Source organism: Condylostylus longicornis, unplaced genomic scaffold (assembly GCF_029603195.1).
Source record: "Condylostylus longicornis isolate FDR11 unplaced genomic scaffold, ASM2960319v2 ptg000044l, whole genome shotgun sequence".
Taxonomy (NCBI): domain Eukaryota; kingdom Metazoa; phylum Arthropoda; class Insecta; order Diptera; family Dolichopodidae; genus Condylostylus; species Condylostylus longicornis.
In genome coordinates, this window is record NW_026578013.1 from 3867459 (window position 1) to 3888236 (window position 20778).

The window sequence follows — 20778 nt, forward strand, 5'->3', positions numbered from 1 at the left end:
GGACGGACAGAGTGAAATCAACATGTATTTTTTTTCAAAATTCTTTTGAAAAAGTGCTAAAAATATGAAAACAACAAGGACAAAAAATACAGAAAAATTTAAAAAAATGAAAATATGTTGAAATTCATCATCATTTTTTCTATTGTGTTTTGAATTTTTTTATTAAACTCAAAAAAAACCCTCTGTATCTATATAGGGAATTTTTTTCCGCGAATTTCACGTCATATTGTTGGGGATTGAAATATTATTATTGTTTTTTTCAAATTGAATTTCACTAGTATTCATAATGTTCTAAGCAGAAGAAAAAAGAAGACTTCAAATTCTGTCATTGAATTTGACATTTTTATGCTAGAAATGCACTTTTCTAGAGCAAAGTATAATTTAAAGGTTTGAATATGCTAGCAATTAGAAAACAATTTGTTGGAAAAAAAATGTTGGTACGATTATTAATATTATAGTAATAATATCTTTATAAATTTAAAATATGAGAAAAAATTTTGAAAACTCCGATAATTTTTTAAAAAATTTTTTAAAAAAATTAAATTGAGTATAGCTAGGTATTTGGAATTATATAAAAAACAGAAAGAGTTCTAATAAATTTCAAAGATACTTTGTTGATTGCGATCTCCCAAATTAAACAGCAACGAAAATTATGGAAATTTCACATACACTTTGGAAGAAAAGCATTCTGTTTTCTTGAACGTTAATTTTACCGTCAGTCCTTATGCTTTTTAAAATAAAAAATTTTCTAAGCTATTCGAATTCATCATATAATTAAACCGTGATTTGTATGATATTCTATAAATGATCTCAAATACGATTACGCTTTTCTGAGCCACCATTTTCGCAAATATGATTATCGTTAGGAAAATAACAGCATTAAGCATATTATATGAGTTCCACATTCGATGTATTTTAAGAACCAAAATACACGAATACCAAAATGATTCATAAATACCACAAGAAACTAATTGCTTTGTATTAGTACTTTTGGATAGTGCATTTTTGCTGGACTTATTAACTCTTAATGATTGAAACATGTAAGATTTAAGAAAAAGTTGGTGCTTTTATTTCCATTTTTTTTTTCAAATTCCAGACTGCCATCCCAAAAATAAAACATACAATGTCCTGCAAGTGCAAATTTTCATTAATTTTGCATATTGCCTTATTTAGGACGTCATAAGTCTGGTTTCTGTCTTTCTCTAGATACCAGCATTTCAAGGCGGAGTCCTTTGGTACCTGCATTTAAATGATCAAATTAATTAGAAGCAAAACAAAATCAGAAGAAAATCTTATTTTGTTGATTCAAATTTTGAATTACTTGCGTTGCCAAGGAGGAAACAAACAATATCAATGAATTACCACCAATGCCAAACAAAACATTCAAACAACATGACACTAATTTTCACAAAAAAAAAAAAGAAAATTTAATTTTAATTCATTTTTTGTTGTTTTATTTACAATGCCATTACTTTTTTTTTGAGTCAAGTTATTTTTGGAGAAAATGAATGATGACTGATGGGTAAAAATTTTTCACAAGTGAAAATTAAAGTTTAGTTCAAATAAGACCAGAAAAATAAATTTAGAAATCCAAAATACAAAGAACAAAGAAAAAAAAACGTGAAATCTCAATGGAAAATTAGAATAGAAAATGTTTCATATAAGTACTATGAGCTATTTTTATTTTTCATTTCACATAAAGTTTGACAATATTCTCAGAAAAACAGAAACAAAAAGAAAGAAAAAACTTTTGAAATCATTTATGAAGATTATTTTTGTTTTCCTGAGAAAGAGAAAGAAAATATTGTTCTGCATATTAAAATTTAAACGAGTATGTTTGTATGTAATTGAACTGAAAACAAATGGTACCTAGTATATACAAAAATTCTAAATTCTATGAAGCAAGCAAGGATACTATCAAGGTAACTTTATTTGTCTAGAGATTTGATTAGAAGTAAAAAAAAAAAAGAAAAAACATAAAGTAAACAAAAAAATTTCAGTATTACTTTTGTTATTTTCCTTTTTCTTTTTTGTTCTTTTCTTGAAATCTCTAAAGGATAAATAGTCTACGTATTTTCATGCTTTCCAAATTCTGAATTTAAAAATAAATTTAAAAGGCAGCAAAAAAAACAAAGTTTTAAAGGGCAACTCAGATTATTATGACAGATTCACATTCTTATAATACAAACAATACCGTTCATCCTGAAATTCATTCATTCATCTTCAATTTTGTAAAAAAATTTTTAATTTTTCTTTCCTTCTGAAGAATAAATAAAAAACCTTAAAAGCATAATTATAAAATTTCCATTTGTTTACGCCAGCAGGGTAAGAGAATACAAATTTCAAGAGCGAATATGAATGCTGTACACCACACCATACCTATGAAAGAGAAAAATTGTATATAAAACGCACAAATGAGTGCCACTCACGTCAGAGAATTTAATTGATGAATTTTACATATTTATCTGTATTCAAATGAAAATTTCTGTATCGAGGGAGATTTCTTAAAAAAAATTATGTAATGGCAATGACATTTTATATTTTATGGTTTTAGAAAACAAAAAAAATGTCGTAGGATCGTAACCTTTGATAATATTTTTTTGAAAAAAAAACTAATGCTAAAAATATTAATTAATTTTTAAAGTTATTTAAGAAAAATTTGTGAATTTTTTAAAATTTATAATATACTTAGATAAATTTAATATTTATTAATAATATTTATTTATTGCTAGAAACCTTTATAGCGCTAAGTTCAGATATGTTCGAAAATATTGGAAAAAAATTATGACAAGAATATATTTATCACCACTCCAGTAATAGTCCTTGCAGTTGAGTTAACAACAGAAATTTGGATCTGTTTTCATACTTATATTTGAATTTTTTTTTCGTCTTTTATTTGTGTATGTAATTTCTTCTTATTGTAAATCCACAAGAATAATTTCTCACGCGAAATATTTGATAACAATAAAAAACAAAAAAAATAATTTTTGTTTTCATCTTTTTTCTCATGTTTGTTTCATTTTGTTCATTATGTAGCCAATTCATCCTTAAATTAACCTATAAACGTGTATATGTATTATGTATATAAATTCAGATCTAAAGGATATTGATATGTAGCATAAAAACTAAACATATTCAAGACAACAAATAAAAAAGTGTTGCCATCTTTTCTATTATTTTAGCACGTTTTACTGCATTATTATAGATTTTACATATATTTGACAAAAATATTTCTGAAAGAAAATTTAACACTTTCTGAATATACAAAAAAATTCTAATTTAAAAACAAAATTTATGCCGGGATAATTAATTAATTGCTAAGATCGGCGAAATTTCAAAAGATTATTGTATTGCATGTTCCTAGTAATAAAATTGGCAGAAATCGGGATAGTGTCAAAATATCAAATTTTCTACCATGTTTTATTGCACTGCATTCTTCTAAATTAGTTGCTATGTTTTTTATCTGACGCTGTTAAAAAATATAAGTCACTTTCTTTACTCCGACACATATATTATTATTGCCGATGCAGCATAGAATTTTTATTATTTTTGCAATTATTTATAACAGTCAAGACTACGTAACTTGTCTTAAGCATTCTCTTTCCAAATTTTATAAAAATGAAGTCACAAATCAGTTATGTATACCACTAAATTGTGTAAATTGTATTCAATTTAGAGGGGGAAATATTGCTATTTTGTAAAATTTTTTTTTACAAACTCCAGATATAGTTGTAGTTTTGTTATTTAGCTGCCAAAATAGTGACCATTCTTCTCAGTGTAGTATCACATAATAATAACATAATAATAATAGCATTATCCTTATTAACCCTCTCATTCCAAAATGTTCCCATATTATATGCATATAATCGAATTCAAGTGTAAAGTACTTCTGTTTCTATACTCCTTTTGTTTACACATATTTTTAATTGCTTGCGTAAATAAACTTTCAACAAGTCTATATAGAGACAAAAAAAAAATGAAAACTTGTTAAAAAATTTTTCTTGAAATTTTTTTTCGGTTCATGTTGACAATAACATTTTCATCGTACCTACTTGAAATAAGCTTAAAAAACTAAAAATTAATATGTCAGACGAGAATTTGCTGTTGCACTCTAGTTAACAAACTAATAATTTTCAATTTTGTTTCTGTTTTCACCCAATTTATCCTCTTGAATATTAGAAATGAAGTATTTTTTTTTATATAGCGTGAATAGCCTTTTTTGTTTTTCTTATTTTTTTCAAAATATTTCCTTTCAAACTATTACCTTTTCTTTTAGAATTAGATTTTTATTTTTTTCTATTTGAATCAAATCTTTTGTGTATTTAGGATCATACACTCAATTATAGCTGATATTTTTTTGAGTTTCAACCACATACAAAAAGTCAAATTGTATTTAATTAGTTTCATTTTCACTTTTTATCCTTCTGTTTTTTTTTTTTTCATTTTGTATAGATAGAATTTTCTTTTTGTTTTCCTTATTGAATAAAATTCAAAAGCCGTTTCAATATGAAAACTATATTGCTTTCTACTTCAAGTAATGTTTTTTTTTTCCATACAATTTAACCTTCAATTCATATGTGTGTTCTTTATAGTTATACTTATAAACCTAAGTACGTACATAATATATGGTTTTAGTTACACAAACTGTTTTTTCAAAATATTACTTAATATTATAGAATGAGTAAACAAGAACAAAAATAAGCGCAGATATTGCACAAAAACTTGGATATAGAGAAGGAAAAAAAAAGGATTTTCCTTCAATTTCGTTATTCTCAAATTTTTTTTTTTGTTTTTTCAAAGCAATTTTCCAACAAAATCAAAATTTTTTAGAAGAACACTTTCAAGGCTTTTCAACTTAATGTTTTGGAACAGATTTGAAAAAAAAAAATCTCTTTTCATTTTGTTTTTGTACCGTGTTGCCAGCCAAAGAATATTTTAGAAAAAATTATAAAAAAAAAGTAAAAAAATGAATCCTAGTAAAATAATATAGACGATTTAAAATAAAAGTTTGTCCTTTTTTTAAAACTTTTTTCCCTTATTTTTTTTTGCTTTGTTTTTGGCTTTGTTTTTTCTTAACTGGTTAAGGAAAAAAAAACTCAAACTCAGCATAAACATTACATGAATAAGAAGAAAAAAATTTTTTTTCATAATAACAAAATTTTCAACTGTATTTGAGTTGTTAAAAACACAGATTGAAATTGTTAACTTTCTAGACTGTGTTCTTAAGTAATCGAAAATAAAGTAACACACAATAATATTATTGCTCGTATTATTTTAAAAGTTGTTCAACTTTTTCGGTTCAAATGACAATTAGTATGAACGTATCATATAATGCGGTATGTAGTGTTGGATATAGGTTAAAAGTCTACATACTAGAATTTCAACTTTATAAAAACTTTATTTAGAATGAATAAAAATTTAAGGTAGACAAACTAAATAATATATCAAACTTTTAAAGATAACTTCTTTTGCTGAGTACCAATTACACTTGTATTTTTTACGTTTTAAAATATGAAAACTGTGTTCTTTTTACATTTTGTGCAAACAATATTGAATTATTTACGTTTTATAAAATCTTACGATTAGAGGTTTATGTTTTAAATGAAAAATATTGAGTTTTTAACGATTTTTACGAAAATTTTACATTTTTTTACATTTTTCGCAAACAATTTTGAGTTATATACGCTTTATATGGATGAATATTTATTTATTCCGTTTCAAATGAAAGATGTTGAGTTTTTTACGTTTTATACGAAAAATTTTTTTTTTTACATCTTACGTTTTATACGAAAATATTACATTTTTTTTCATTTTTCGTAAACAATTTTGAGTTATATATTTTTTATACGTATGAATTTTGATTTTTTTTCCGTTTTAAATGAGAAATATTGAGTTTTTTACGTTTTATACGAAAATATTGTATTTTTTACATTTTACGTAAACAATTTTGAGTTAGATATGTTTCATATTTATGAATATTGATTTTTTCCATTTTATATGAATAATATTGAGTTTTTTACGTTTTATACGAAAATATTGTATTGTTTACATTTTGCGTAAACAACTTTGAGTTGTATTTTGTTAAATAAGTCTGAATATTAATTTTTTCCATTTTACATGAAAAATATTGAGTTTTTTACGTTTTATACGAAAATATTGTATTGTTTACATTTTGCGTAAACAATTTTGAGTTGTATTTTGTTAAATAAGTCTGAATATTGATTTTTTCCATTTTATATGAATAATATTGAGTTTTTTACGTTTTATTTTGCGTAAACAATTTTGAGTTGTATTTTGTTAAATATGTCTGAATATTAATTTTTTCCATTTTACATGAATAATTTTGAGTTTTTACGTTTTATACAAAAATATTGTATTTTTTACATTTTACGTAAACAATTTTGAGTTATATATTATCTTTTATACGTATGAATATTAATTCTTTTCTATTTTAAGCGCAAAATGTTAAGTATTTTACATTTTATGCGAAAATTTTGTATTTTATTACATTTTATGTAAACAATATTGTTCCATAAAATGGTCAAATTAGTTGAATTAACAACTAAATTTTTAGTTTTATTAACAGTATTGATTACCATAAAAATGGTTGTTTGGAACGTTTTAAATATGCGACTGATTTAAAATAAGGTACGTTTTGCATTTTATTCTGTTTTCCCAATAACAATGAATTTTCGTCCTTAAAAATTGCATTTTTCTTGCACTCAGTCAAAAATTTATTGTTATAATTTAAAAATACCTCAATTACCATTAACTGATTAAAAATATATCCTACTTTTTGATCATGAATGTTTTTGACGAATGCCATGATAAATGTAAAAATCTAGACTATTGGAAATAAGAATTTATTATGTTTGGCAATATCAAAATAAATTTTGTACTGCAGATATTTTTTAAAATATTTTTATTTAAAAATTTATGAAACTCTCAACATAAAAAATGAAATTCAAACATAAATTTAGTAATATTATTTCTCATGTGCACTAAATCTAAAAAACAGGGCTAATAAATCTTCATAATGTACAAGTGTGTTATTGTAATATGAAAAGAACTACATAAATGAAAATTCATTTAAAATGAGCAATCCCAAAATATAATAATAAAATTTGGGTAACATTGAAAATTTGTAGAATGAATGATTCTTAATGACCTAGTAATATTAAAAATGAATGCCGGAATATTGATTTTGAAATTTTCATCAAATATATCGTTTGTTTCTATAACATTATTGTGATTTCACTACAGTTTCGATTATGTGGAAAAAATTTAACTGACAATTTAGGACCTGTCCAGAATTCATATTTAAAAAATTTTTGTTCTTCATTTATTTTTCAAGAAATTGTAACAACTTGTCCTAATATAGATCTACACGAGTGTTATATTATATAAGATAATACAAAAAAAACGATTAAGACACAATTTGTATTAAAAACTTCTGTTTGACAGACTGAAAAAAACCAAAACTTTCTTATTTTTTCAAATTGATAAATTTACTTAAAAAAAAATCAGAAAAAAATGCAAAAAACAAAATTACTCCTTAAAAGTAATGACGACAACAACTACAAAAAAGGAATGACGGTATTGAAAATCCTTATAATGATTTTTACAGAAATGTTTGATTACTTGAAGACTGGGTCTATTATTTTTGTTGTCCTTTTGTCTCTTACGATAGAAAAATAAAAAAACTGTTTTTTTGTTGGTTCTTTTGCTTTTTATACCATTATCCTCTCAAATATGCCTCTCATATAGGTCAACATGTTCTTTTATAATACATAACTTGAAGTATATATAAAATCGAGTGAAAGATATTTAAATAGAAAAAAAACAGAGAAAAGTGAAAAGCTTTACTTTGAACTTTATATACTTGAAGGACCTCTTAGATACCAGGATTAATGAAATAAAATAAAATAAAACAAAAAAAAAACTGTAATCAGAATGAGTTTGTAAAAAAAAATCCATATAGAAAATGAAAAATAGGAAAAAAAAACTTTTTCAATTTATGTTTTAGACAACAGAAAATAAAGATGTTAAAGGGATCTGTCATTTAATGTACACAACCTCACATGTACACTAACAATAACACGAACAGTAATATAGATGTGTAAACATCTGTAAATAATATTAAGGAAATTGATACATAAAGTACCAGGGATTTTTTTTTCAATTTTTTGTATCATTTAAATTTTGAGATACTTTCTTTAAGTGTGTGTAACAAATCCCAACATATTTTGAAGGTTTAGATTTATCAATAATATCTTTTGTGTCTTATCTTTAGTAATTACTCTTATTAAAAATCCTTCAAAAATATTAACGTAATGGAATTTTTTCCTATAGCGCTGGTAGGGCACGACACATGTGCATAAAATCAATGTATACATATGCTAATTCTTTAATAATATTGCTCTCTTTCCTAAACACATATTGGTTATCAAATAATAAATGGTATGCCGCTCTTGTGCAGTTAAATTTTAAAAATATTGTTAAAATGTTTATTAATTATATGAATTGATAATTTGTGGAAATTTCAATGATTAAAAAGGTGCATTCTAAATTCTATTCAAAATAAATAATGCAGTAAATAGCTTGATGTTAATTTATTTTTAAATATTTGCCTTATTTATATGGCAAATATGAATGATATTACAATGATATCACAACATTAGTGCAGGTCCAAGAACCAGAATTACCTTCGTAAATTGGCACAGAAATAAGAAAAATTATGTCACGGGTAGTGGTGATAAGACCAACGCAAGGCTCCTATTTAAGAATTTTAAACTTAAGAATTGCGTAAATTGCGCAAATTCAAGAATTATGATTTAGTCGATTTTTCATTGATTTTAAATAATGAAAGATTAATAACACTATGGACAGTAGCACAAATCAAACACATTTGGTTTTAGTAGGTCTGTTAAACAATTACATAATGCAGTTGAAATTCATCTCTTAATTTAATGAACTTTTTATCAAAAAGGAAACATTTTTGCAAATTACATTTTAAACAATAATTGAGATTATGCGATAACACCAAATTTCACAAGTAGAGTTTGCGGCAGAAATGAGTTTCTCCATGCTAGGGGAGCTTAAAATAACCTTTTTTAAGTTACTTAACTACAGTAAGGTATCATCAGCATCAACTGAGGATATTGGACTTCCTCTTGTGTAGATTTTGTGAGGCCGGTGATATTCTCTGCTACTCTGCATTATAAGTTCACAAATTACTAACAAAATTACCATAGCATTCTGTACCAGTAATTCCAGTAAAAATTCGAATTTAAAAATCATTTATCCAAAATTTTTATAATCTCCTGTACTCATTATAAATACACAACAAATATCCACATGCATACTATATATAATAATTTATAATAAATCTTTCTTAATTATTTACAATTAATAATAAATCAGGTGAAATCATAACAAAATTATCTCATTTACGTTTTATTATCCTTAATAACCATATAACAATGATTTTTCGTTTTTTAATTTGAATATAGCATGTAATGAAAATATAAGTACCGAAATTTATATTTATATGTTAAGAAGTAGGTATATATGTATAAATAATAATATATTACTTTATATATTACTAGGTATATTATAATGTAATCGCTCAGAATTAAGAACATTAATTATGTAATATGAAAATTCACTTTAAAATATGTATGAGTCCTGTATTCTTTAAATATGTTAGAATTCTCTTATTCTTATGATATTTGGTTAGCATAATTCCTTTTCTTTACAATTTTCTGTAATTTATTTTTATTTTATTTTTTCTACTTTACCTTATGTATTTATATTGTATAACTAGTTATAGTACGAGTATGTTTCTTTTCATTTTCTTGATTTTTGATCTTAAAAATAATTTTCTAGTATATTATTTTCTCTTATTTTATATTGTGGTATAGCATCTGTAAAACGTCATCAGTTTCTATGCTATACTCCTGTTGTAATAATATATATATTTTATAATTTAACAAATTCATTCACTTAACTACATGGTATACCATATTTTTCCATATGTTTCTTAATTTACGATTTACCTATTAATATAATGTACATTATGATATTATGTTTAACTTTATTGATTTTATTCCAGGGTGTTTCAAAATATTTTGTACCATTTTGAATGAATCATGTTGATGTTGGGTTATAACACATATTAAAAATTACATACTACTTTAAATAATTAAATACTAATTTAATACTTAATTAATGCCATGTCCTAGCGCGCTAACATTATGTTTTTAAACTTGTGTTTTCTCTTTGTTCCCTTATTATTATTGTTAAGCAAGAAGCACGTTTTTTGGATTTAAAGAGAAACCGGTTTATTTTAAATTTTATTTTTTAACGTGAATCCATTCCATGGGCTCACCGCATCGTTTACGTACTGTTTTTTGTTCTTTATAATTTTTTCGCTTTTATAAGAAGACCATGCTACTTCAAAGCAATGAGAAGTACTGTTTCAAATTTGAATGTTTTAGAAATCTTAGAATGAAATTAAGGAGACAATTTAGGGATGAAATTGACATATCCATAAGAGAACAGAACATTTGGCTAAACCACTTTTTTGAAAACTTCTCATAAAGAGCTCATTTGTTGGAGCTAAGACTGAAATAGAAAAATTTGATTGAAATAACACGAAAAGATGCTTCGTTGGTATTCCATAAAAAAGGTCAGACATTGCTTATACATATGGATTACGGCAAGGCCCGTTATACCTGAAACATTCAAAACTATAGTATGCAAAATTTTCTTCTTCCCGATAAAAAAAACTTGATATCTTCTCTATCTGTTACCTAACGCTGGAACAGTAATTTCTTACTCTTGAAGATCACCCTATCTTTAAATAATGCTTGGATAGATTTATATATTTTAATGTGAAATATTGTGGGTTAATAAAAATAAAAAAAAAATAAAGGAAACTTCTTTTGATTAATCTTCTTATTATGGCTAGGTTCAAGAAAAAGAGATCCTTTCTTTACTTAATTTTTTTTCCCTTATATTTTTATATTTTTATTTTTTTGTGTCTAACAACATGGATTACCTTAAAGCTAATTTATTTTCAGATTTCATTTATTTTACATATAGTTTATGTTGTATTTCTTTTTGTACATTATCTTTTCTTCCTTTTAGCTTTGATTATCCTTACTATTCAGTGTGTAGTAATATGTAAAAATGTTGATACAAAAATTTTAGTATATATACATAATATGTACATAAAATACAAAGATTGTGTCCAGAAAAGATAAAAATTTTATTAGCTAAAATTCCTTTTGCTATACTCTGGGATATTGATCTACGTATGTATTATAAATTCTAATACACTTAAATTCAACAATTTTAAATTTACGAATGCAGTAAGCTATTATGATAGAGTGCGGAAAATCAATATTATCGACTCTAATATCCCTAAATGGGTGAAATTTCTGGCAGCACATGAAACTATTTTCACAATTTTTGGAATATTTCCTGCTTTCTTTTGACAATATTTCCTGCAAATCAAATTATTCAACTCATTTTGGCACATTATTCTAGAACCTATGGTACCTTTTAAATATGAATATTTTAGCAAGAAACATAAAAACTAGTAGGAATAAACGGCTTTGGAATTCGCTATATGATGAATATAGCACCTTATTTATAAACTTGTATAAAAAGTCATACGATTTACATTCATGCATGCATACTGCTCATGGATTATCAAATTCAGAATAACTGCATTAGACTTGACATCTACACATAATAATACTTGCACGTGTATAAAATTTGCAAAACAAAGATTTAAGAGTCTGGGAATTTATTGTTCGTGAAAAGAAGTAATAAGCAAAATACCGAAAAAAGGAAAGAAAAAGATAAAATAGAAAAACAATAAAATAAAGTTTTCAACAAGGTTATAGAGTTTATAGTTTCCGGGGCGGAAATAGACTGCATCCGCTATTATAAATGGATTCTTTATATGTATATTTCATGAATATACTATTCAAAAATACATATATACTTAAAACGGTTTATTGTTTATATACAAACTTATATAAAAGACTATTAAAATATTTTCTTTTTAAAAAGAAATAAGTTGATGTTGCATAAATTAGGGGGCGTTTGTTAATATACCTAAAATATTATTTGTTTCTCTCTAGTTTAGGTACGTACTACATTCAAGCAATTTTAATTTATTGTGCCTATATACTGCCTATGTATATAATGAAGTGAATAGAATTGTGCAGAGCATTTTTTAAAGAATTTAATTCAAATTGTATTGATATTGTTAAGAAATTTGTTAGGTTTAAGATTCGGTGTTTTTATTAAAACTAATTAAATTTGACATTAGACTTAATGTCAAATTTAAATATTGAGAAAACAAAAATGTTATCAATATTTAAGAATTTAAATATTGATAACATTTTTGTTTTCTTACAATTAATATCAGTTGTGCTTAAGGTAATTCTCTTGCTTCTATTCTTATTGACATTCCCAGTTTTGCGAGATTCATTGGAATTGCGAGATTGGAAATGCTTGTGCAATAATGAGAACTTATGGAAACGATTTTTTTTTAAATTTTTTGCTATTGATTATAATAATGCTCATTTCTCAAATATTATTTCATTACTAAACACATGAATATTCACATAAAATTTTATAGTTTTAAAAAATATTGTTCACTGTACATTTCAAATTAAAAACCTGAAAGAAACACTCTTTTTGGAACATCTTTTACTACTACTCGTATAATCTCTTTCAAACACAAAAAAAAAAGTAAACTCAAAAGGGAAAATATTTTTCTTATTCAATACAAACCAAAATTACGTGTAAGTAAATATGTATGTATGTGCGGAAAGATATATGAGAATTTTTGAAAGTTATAAGCGGAACAATTTTTATGTTTGATGATAGAAAGATTTGGGAACCTTTTTTCTTTTGTTGAAAAGGAAAATCTTTCTTTTTGAGTAATTAAAATTCTGGACCGATTCAACTGTAAATACTTAAATTTTACAGATGAATAGAAATAAATTTAAAACTAAACTTTATTTAGTAAAGTTTTATTGCCTATGGGGGAGAAAAAGAATACCTTGAGAAAATACCATTGGGAATACTTATGTAAATATATTATTACTTTAGTATTTTCGAACATTTTATAATAGGTGAACTTTAAGTTTTAAAGAAAATTTTCATGTTTTTTTTTTCTATTTTTTCTTTTGTTTAATTTTATACTTAAAAATTGGTAGACCATGCAGAAAATGAGGAAATATTATGATATTAAAAAGAATTTTCAACATTCAATGAAAATTTTATGTAAAATATTTTAAATTTGATGAGGTTATAATCACATACATATACACATTATAATTTGTATCTACCTATATACATAATAATATTGTGTATGGTATTAAAGATTGAAATATTTTGAGACGATTTAAACTTGCTCATAAATAAAATAATTGTGTAGTTGGTATAAAGAATGGCAAGTCAAAAGTTTCTAACTGCTTTAGATAAAAAAATTAAATTGGAACAGTTGAAAATTAAAGAACATTTTGGTAAAAGCAATTTCATTGTTCTTTAACATTAATGTGTTATTCAACATGAACCAGAATGATAATGTATCATGCGAGTTATAGAAGAAAATTTTTGGATATCCTCTGAATTTCATGAAGTAGGTTATCAGAAAAAAATAAGAGAGCAAATATTACGGGATGCAATATTGAGTAATTATTTTCGGCATGTGTATTTTAGTTGCATAAGGTAAAATAAATTTACTTACAGTACTTTACACAATGTACATCTACAACGTATTCGATGTCGTTTTTCCATTCGATTTCAATTTGATTATTGAAAATTATGTGCATTTTACAAAATTTATTTGTCGATTTATAAAAATAACAATTTCGTATGCAAAACAAATTTTTACTTTCTAAAGAAAATTAAGTATGCCCACTAAATATGCAAATTATTCTAAAATTTAAATTTCCTGCATAATATTATTTACAGCTTGCAAATTGGATTTTTCACGCCTTGACGGTAAAATGTTAACTTAAAATGCATTTTAATATAGACTTATCATATTTTTGAAAAAAAAAAATTCCCGTGCCTGTTACCATGGAACTTCTTTGTAAATATCGCCCGTTTAATGTCCAACCTTTTTCACAAAGTAAGGCTTGCCATATATTTTGGGATAAGGTAATAGGAAATTATCAATATAAATTCGTTTACTTGTTCTTTGTACAACTCCTTTTGTAATGAAACACCAACAAAGTATTTTTGTTTCGAATTTGCAAAAATTAGCAAAAAAGACAAATTTTATAACTCGATTATAATTGCAGTTTCCCATTTACCCTTGATGTAATAACTAAATTACTAATTTGAACATGTTCTTTTACGACATTTTTTTTGTATCATAAAATTCAAGTAACTAAAATTTAGATTTCCGTACCAAGTATTAAATACAAAATAAAATGTTATAGTGTAAATTTAAGTAACATGCACTACTAACATTATTTGCACTACTAATAATTATTAATAAACTCGGGAACTGCTCTGGAACTATAACGTATACGCTGTGCAAAATACAATGAATTACAAAACTTCTAAGATTAATTATAAAAATTCCGTTATTTAATAACTACACAGCTATTCTAATTAGAAGCGCGTTTAACATTGTTAAATTTTTTGGAAAACTTTTAACATAAATTTAATAAGAACGAGAAAAAAAGTAGAGTTGACCTTGTCAACTCTGTGATACCCGTACGAATTTGTTATCCTATGTGCGAATAACTAATGTGCCATAACTAACTATGGGGCAGACTATGACTTTAAGTTGCCGTATTACCATATTAATTTATGCAAAATTTCAGTACTATGTGTTTTTCAAAATACTGGTTGTGCCAAACTACTATTGAAGTTGTATGGCAGCTACCAGAAAGAGCCAAGAAATTTTAGCGAATTTTATCAAGCACATCGGCCCTACTAATATATTCCCTTGTGTGAAATCTCAATATCACAGCTTTTATAGTTTCTGAGATATAGTCAAATAACTTTTGAAGTTGTATGGCAGGTACCAGAAGGAGCCAAGTAATTTCAACGACTTTTATGAGACACATTGGCCCTATTAATATATTCGTTTGTGTGAAATTTCAATACCACAACTTTTATAGTTTCTGAGATGTAGCCAAATAAATTTTGAAGTTGTATGGCAGGTACCAGAAGGAGCCAAGTAATTTCAACTACTTTTATGAGACACATTGGCCCTATTAATATATTCGTTTGTGTGAAATTTCAATACCACAACTTTTATAGTTTCTGAGATATAGCCAAATAAATTTTGAAGTTGTATGGCAGCTACCCGAACCGGTACCCCGATCACGTCCAATTTAAATAGGGTTCTGGCATTTACTACAATAAATCATTTGTGAAAATTTGGTGAACTTAGCTCAATTAGTTTTTGAGTTATCGTTCGGACGGACGGACGGACGGACGGACAGACAAAGCTAAATCAACTCAGAATTTGACGCTGATCAAAAACATACACTTGAGTCTATATCTAACACCGTTATTTCTTAGCGTTACAAACGGTAAGGCAAATTTAGTATACCCTTCGAACATACGTTCGTACGGGTATAATAAAGCTACTTACTCTCTTCTCAGTCCAATGACTAAATTGACGATAAAAATTTTGAAAATATCACTTTCATTACGCGAATAACAGAAACAGCCCGATACCACTAATATAAAAAATTTTCTATATTTTAATAAAAAAAAATTGTTTTTATTATGACTTCTGGCCATGACTCAAAAATTTTTCTCCTTATAGATACCTACATACATGTCTATACATGGTGATTTAGCAACTTGTTAAAAGTTACATACGATTGGGTAGAGGACCAAAAATGAGTAAAATTTTTTATCGAAACATAGTGTTAAATGGGATTAGTTCCAGAGCTACAAGGATTTAAATGAAAATTTGGCGAAATTATAACATATTATCTAAGTTTTTTTGTTTATAACTTCCGTTCCGAAACAGAGAGAACCTTCAAACACTTAAAATCAATACATGTATGAAGAAGTAGAAATTTCGTGAAAAATTGTTAAAATCCCTGTAACTCACAAAACTTTAAAAGATAGAGTACGTAGCCCAGAACAAAAGTTTTATCCATTTTTGACCCTTTAGCAAATGGTATATGGCGTTGTATACCTTCCCTAATCATCCTGTATGAATTTATAATATGAACATTAACTTTGTGTGTGTAGATATTTTCATCTTTTCTAATAAAAAAAAATTAAAAAATGGGGAAAAACTATAAAAAAGCAAATAAAACACAAAAATTGAGAAGAATGGTTTTATAACTTTATTAAAAAAAATTATATAAAAAAGATAAAAAGATAGAATGGGAAAATTTGCATTTCAATGCAATATTTTTCTCACAAAAGATAATTTTTTGTACTGTTAAAAATTTTAAATGTTATGGTTATTCCAATTCGTTCATAGAATTGAAAAATTTTTTATGAAAAAAATAAAAAATATTTCATAAATTTTAAACACTATGATCGATCAGGCCAACTTTTTCCCAATGCTCGGAATGATAAGTATTTTAAGACTCTGTCAAACAAAATTGCTTTTTGGAATCATGAAAACAATGTTAGTGCCTGTGCTATTACTTTATCAAAACAATTTCATTTGGAATAACACCCGCCGAATATACATTTTCGATTTAATTTGACTTTCGGAATGGAACAACCATAAAATTACTTACTCATTAGTGTTACTATAAGATTTCTACCTATGAAACTTCAAATTGAATACTCTTTGTATTATGGCACAACTTTATTATTCTTTTTATCATTTTATTTCATATATAGCAGAGTATATGTTTTGAAGCACAATAATAATTATTAGATGACATTATATGTATAGAGAATAAACCAAGAATAAAGGAAGCGATAGACACACAAAATGAAAATTAAGAGAGAAAATTTAATTTAACAAAAGATTTTTAATGTCCACGCTGATTTTTGTTGCAAACAATTTTTAAATTATATTTTAATTTTATTTTTTTATTATTTATTTTTTAATAAAAAAAAAACGAATTAAAAAATATCCTACATGATTCACATTCAATTTTATTACTAGTCTCTTATTTTGGTACAAGAAACAAAAGCTATCCAACTACAACTAGCCATGTATTACAAATACAATTGCATATTGTATAAGATCAAAATAACAATTTTAATAAGTTATGCAAAATACATAAAAAAACGAGAAAAAAAATAGAGTTGACCTTGTCAACTCTGTGATACCCGTACGAATTTGTTATCCTATGTGCAAATAAAGATGCCATAACTGACTATGCGACAGACGATGACTTTAGGTTGCCGTATTACCATATTAATGTATGCAAAATTTCAGTACTATGTGTTTTTCAAAATACTGTGTGTGCCAAACTACTATTTAAGTTGTATGGCAGGTACCAGAAGGAGCCAAGTAATTTCAACGACTCTTATCATACACATTGGCCCTACTGGTGTATTCGTTTGTGTGAAATTTCAATACCATAGCTTATATAGTTTCTGAGATACAGCCAAATAACTCTTGAAGTTGTATGGCAGGTACCAGAAGGAGCCAAGTAATTTCAACGACTTTTATGAGACACATTGGCCCTACTAACATATTCGTTTGTGTGAAATTTCAATACCACAGCTTTTATAGTTTCTGAGATATAGCAAAATAAATTTTTAAGTTGTATGGCAGCTGCCCGAACCGGTGCCCCGATCATGTCCAATTTAAATAGGGTTCTGGCACTTACTACAATAAATCATATGTGAAAATTTGGTGAACTTAGCTCCATTAGTTTTTGAGTTATCGTTGGGACGGACGGACGGACGGACGGACAGACAAAGCTAAATCAACTCAGAATTTGACGCTGGTCAAAAACATACACTTGAGTCTATATCTAAGACCGTTATTTCTTAGCGTTACAAACGGTAAGGCAAATTTAGTATACCCTTCGAACATACGTTAGTACGGGTATAATTAATGGCAATCAGTTAAAAAATTATAGTGTTTTCTAATTGATTGATTTTTGTTTAAGTAATTTGAAAATTAAAAATATTGTCGGTGTTTTTTAATGGCATAATATAATTTAGGTCAGTTTATTCAATTTAGTTTTAAGAAATTTAATAATTATATAAATTCGAACCAAACCAGTGTTTTATAAAGAAGCATTTTTCCCTTGAACAAAGTTAAAAAAGGTAATTTACTTACAGAATATCAAATATTTTCATTAATATTCGAAAATACATCAAAATCGTTGCATAACTTTAGGATAAGATAAGAACATTTTAATAAAGGGTTGTCAAAATAATGGTAAAATTTGATGGTTAAGTGGGTGAGTGAAAATAAATAACTAAATATTTTGATGACAGTTTCGGAATAGGCGGCGAAAATTGAAATTTTACGATTATGAAGTCGCGATAACTTGAGATGGGATATAAAGATGGAAAAAAAAATTTTTTTAACGAAAAAAGTTATTTAGTAGTATCTAAACGGCTATGATATACCTCATTTTTGCAACACCATCGTCTAGAAGAAAAGCATACCAAAAATTTGGAAAAAAGCGGCTTTGAGAAAACGATTAATTTTAACGATCATTGTAATAGTTAAATATACTGCATTGCGGTGAAAGAGCAAGTCACTAGTCTCCTGCGTATGCTGATTTTAAATAATTATTGTAATTCCGAAACAACTATAGGTTAAAAAACCAGTGGGGGGGAATGAAATTTTTATCCACAGAAATAAATTTTTAGCAAAGATCTATTTGTGTATATAAAATATCAGTTTTCTATCAAAGAGTGTAGAAGTTTTGTAAACAGACAAATGGACGTTCGGGCGGATGAAAGGACGGTAAAAATGAATCTAATGATTACTTTTTTCTAATTTACTTTTTCTAAGGAGCTAAAGAACTAGTTGTTAATTTTGGTATCAAATGTTGCTGGATTATATTCAATGAAAGAATGGTATACGTTATGTATAAGCAACCAACTATAATAAACTCATATAATAATTGTGTTGTTGGTCAAAAATTTAAAAATAAAGCTATAGATATTCAGATGATTTAATTATTAAGTCAAAACTGTATGAAAGCATATTAAAATTTCTTTAATCAGTCAGAATTTTATAAAATTACAAAGAAATTTTTAAAATAATATAAAAAAATTATAATTAACTTCCACACTATTTTGCTAAAGCTCTTTATAATGTTGAAATTATCACCTATAAGATTTTTAGTATTATAATTAGATATAATTAGCTATATTATAAAAATTTATAAAATTGAAATTTTTTAATTTATCATACAAAAAAAAAATTCATTTCCTTACATAATATATTTTGTATATTTTCAGTGATGGTCTATCAGATTCATCTCGTCGTAGATTGGAACCCCACCGTTTAGAAATTTTACGTAATATAACAGATTTATTTGGTAGAACATTTTCATCACAATTTGTTTTCCCTGTATTGGGACATAATGATGGACCAGATATTAGTTTTCATCGTTTAGGTGAACAATGGAGACAATGGTTACCATCAGAAGCCTTACAAACATTTGAAAAAGGTAATTAAACTGATATAATATAATTTTGTATATAATGCCTATACGACTATTAAATTAAACTATAAGAAAGGATATAATATTAAACAAAACTGAAAATTCTTAAAAAGTCTATACGTTATTATATAATTTTATTATTATGTTGTATAGATTTTGTATAATATTATTAGCCTTACTAGTTCTGTAATTTAATATTATGAAATTGAATATGTTTCTTGTTATTTTTTAAATTATTATAAAATTACAAAAGTCTATTATTTTTCTAAATACTAATACAATTATTATAGTATGCTTATTCACATAGCATGAATGTCAATAGCATTTAATTTTCTTTAGTTTTTCTATATATATATATATATTGTATTTTATATATAATATATACATACTTTTATGTATACAAATTTATTGAGCTCATGTTAATGAAATGAGCATAAAGTTATTTGTTAAATATTACAATTTACAATGTTTAACATTTTAAGAATCAAAAAAGACAAAATCCTTTTTTTTCCTTTTTGTGTTTTTGTTAATAGAAATGTAATACGATAAGGATTAAAATCAACAAATATATACAATTACATATAGTATTATTTTCTTCTATGTTATCTTTATGTATTCAGTAAAAATTACATTATGTTGAATGGATTTAATATAAGGTTTTCTATGTCTTCTTTACCCACATACAAATATACATGAATGTAGTTGAGTATATGTTCAAATAATATAATGAACGCTTATTGTATGCGAGCTTAGGATATAATTTTTTTTTCTCTCATTTTCTATACATAACATTCTCTATATACATAATAATATTATTATAAAGTATATTGCAATTCAATGGAGCGTTTAATGGTCTATTAGGATTACATGCACACAAACATACATATTATATGTGAAATATTATATACAAAAAAAAAAAAATTAATAGTATTTTATTGAAATATTTTTTAAATTCGTTTTCAGAATTGAATTTTTTTTTTTGTTTAGTGAAATGAATTGGTAGTTTCTGTTTTTGGATTTATAAAAAAAAAATTCATTTAAACAAGAGTGAGGATTTAACTAATGGCTTATAAAAAAGACACTTACGTTTTTTTAATAATTTTTGATTTTAGTTAATTATCGTATTACTCTTACATTTTTTATGAAAAGGATTACAATTGTAGTT

At 25.4% G+C, this 20778-nt stretch overlaps 1 protein-coding gene across 1 annotated transcript in view; it reads left to right on the forward strand.

Moving 5' to 3' along the window:
- Positions 1 to 20778, forward strand: part of LOC129610150 (acid sphingomyelinase-like phosphodiesterase 3b) — a gene marked incomplete at its 3' end in the record, with an annotated part of 307142 nt that overhangs the window by 172133 nt on the left and 114231 nt on the right. The window contains exon 5 of the mRNA XM_055522556.1: positions 19408 to 19619. Within this exon, the coding sequence (XP_055378531.1) occupies positions 19408 to 19619 (212 nt within the window). The remainder of the gene's footprint in view (positions 1 to 19407; positions 19620 to 20778) is intronic.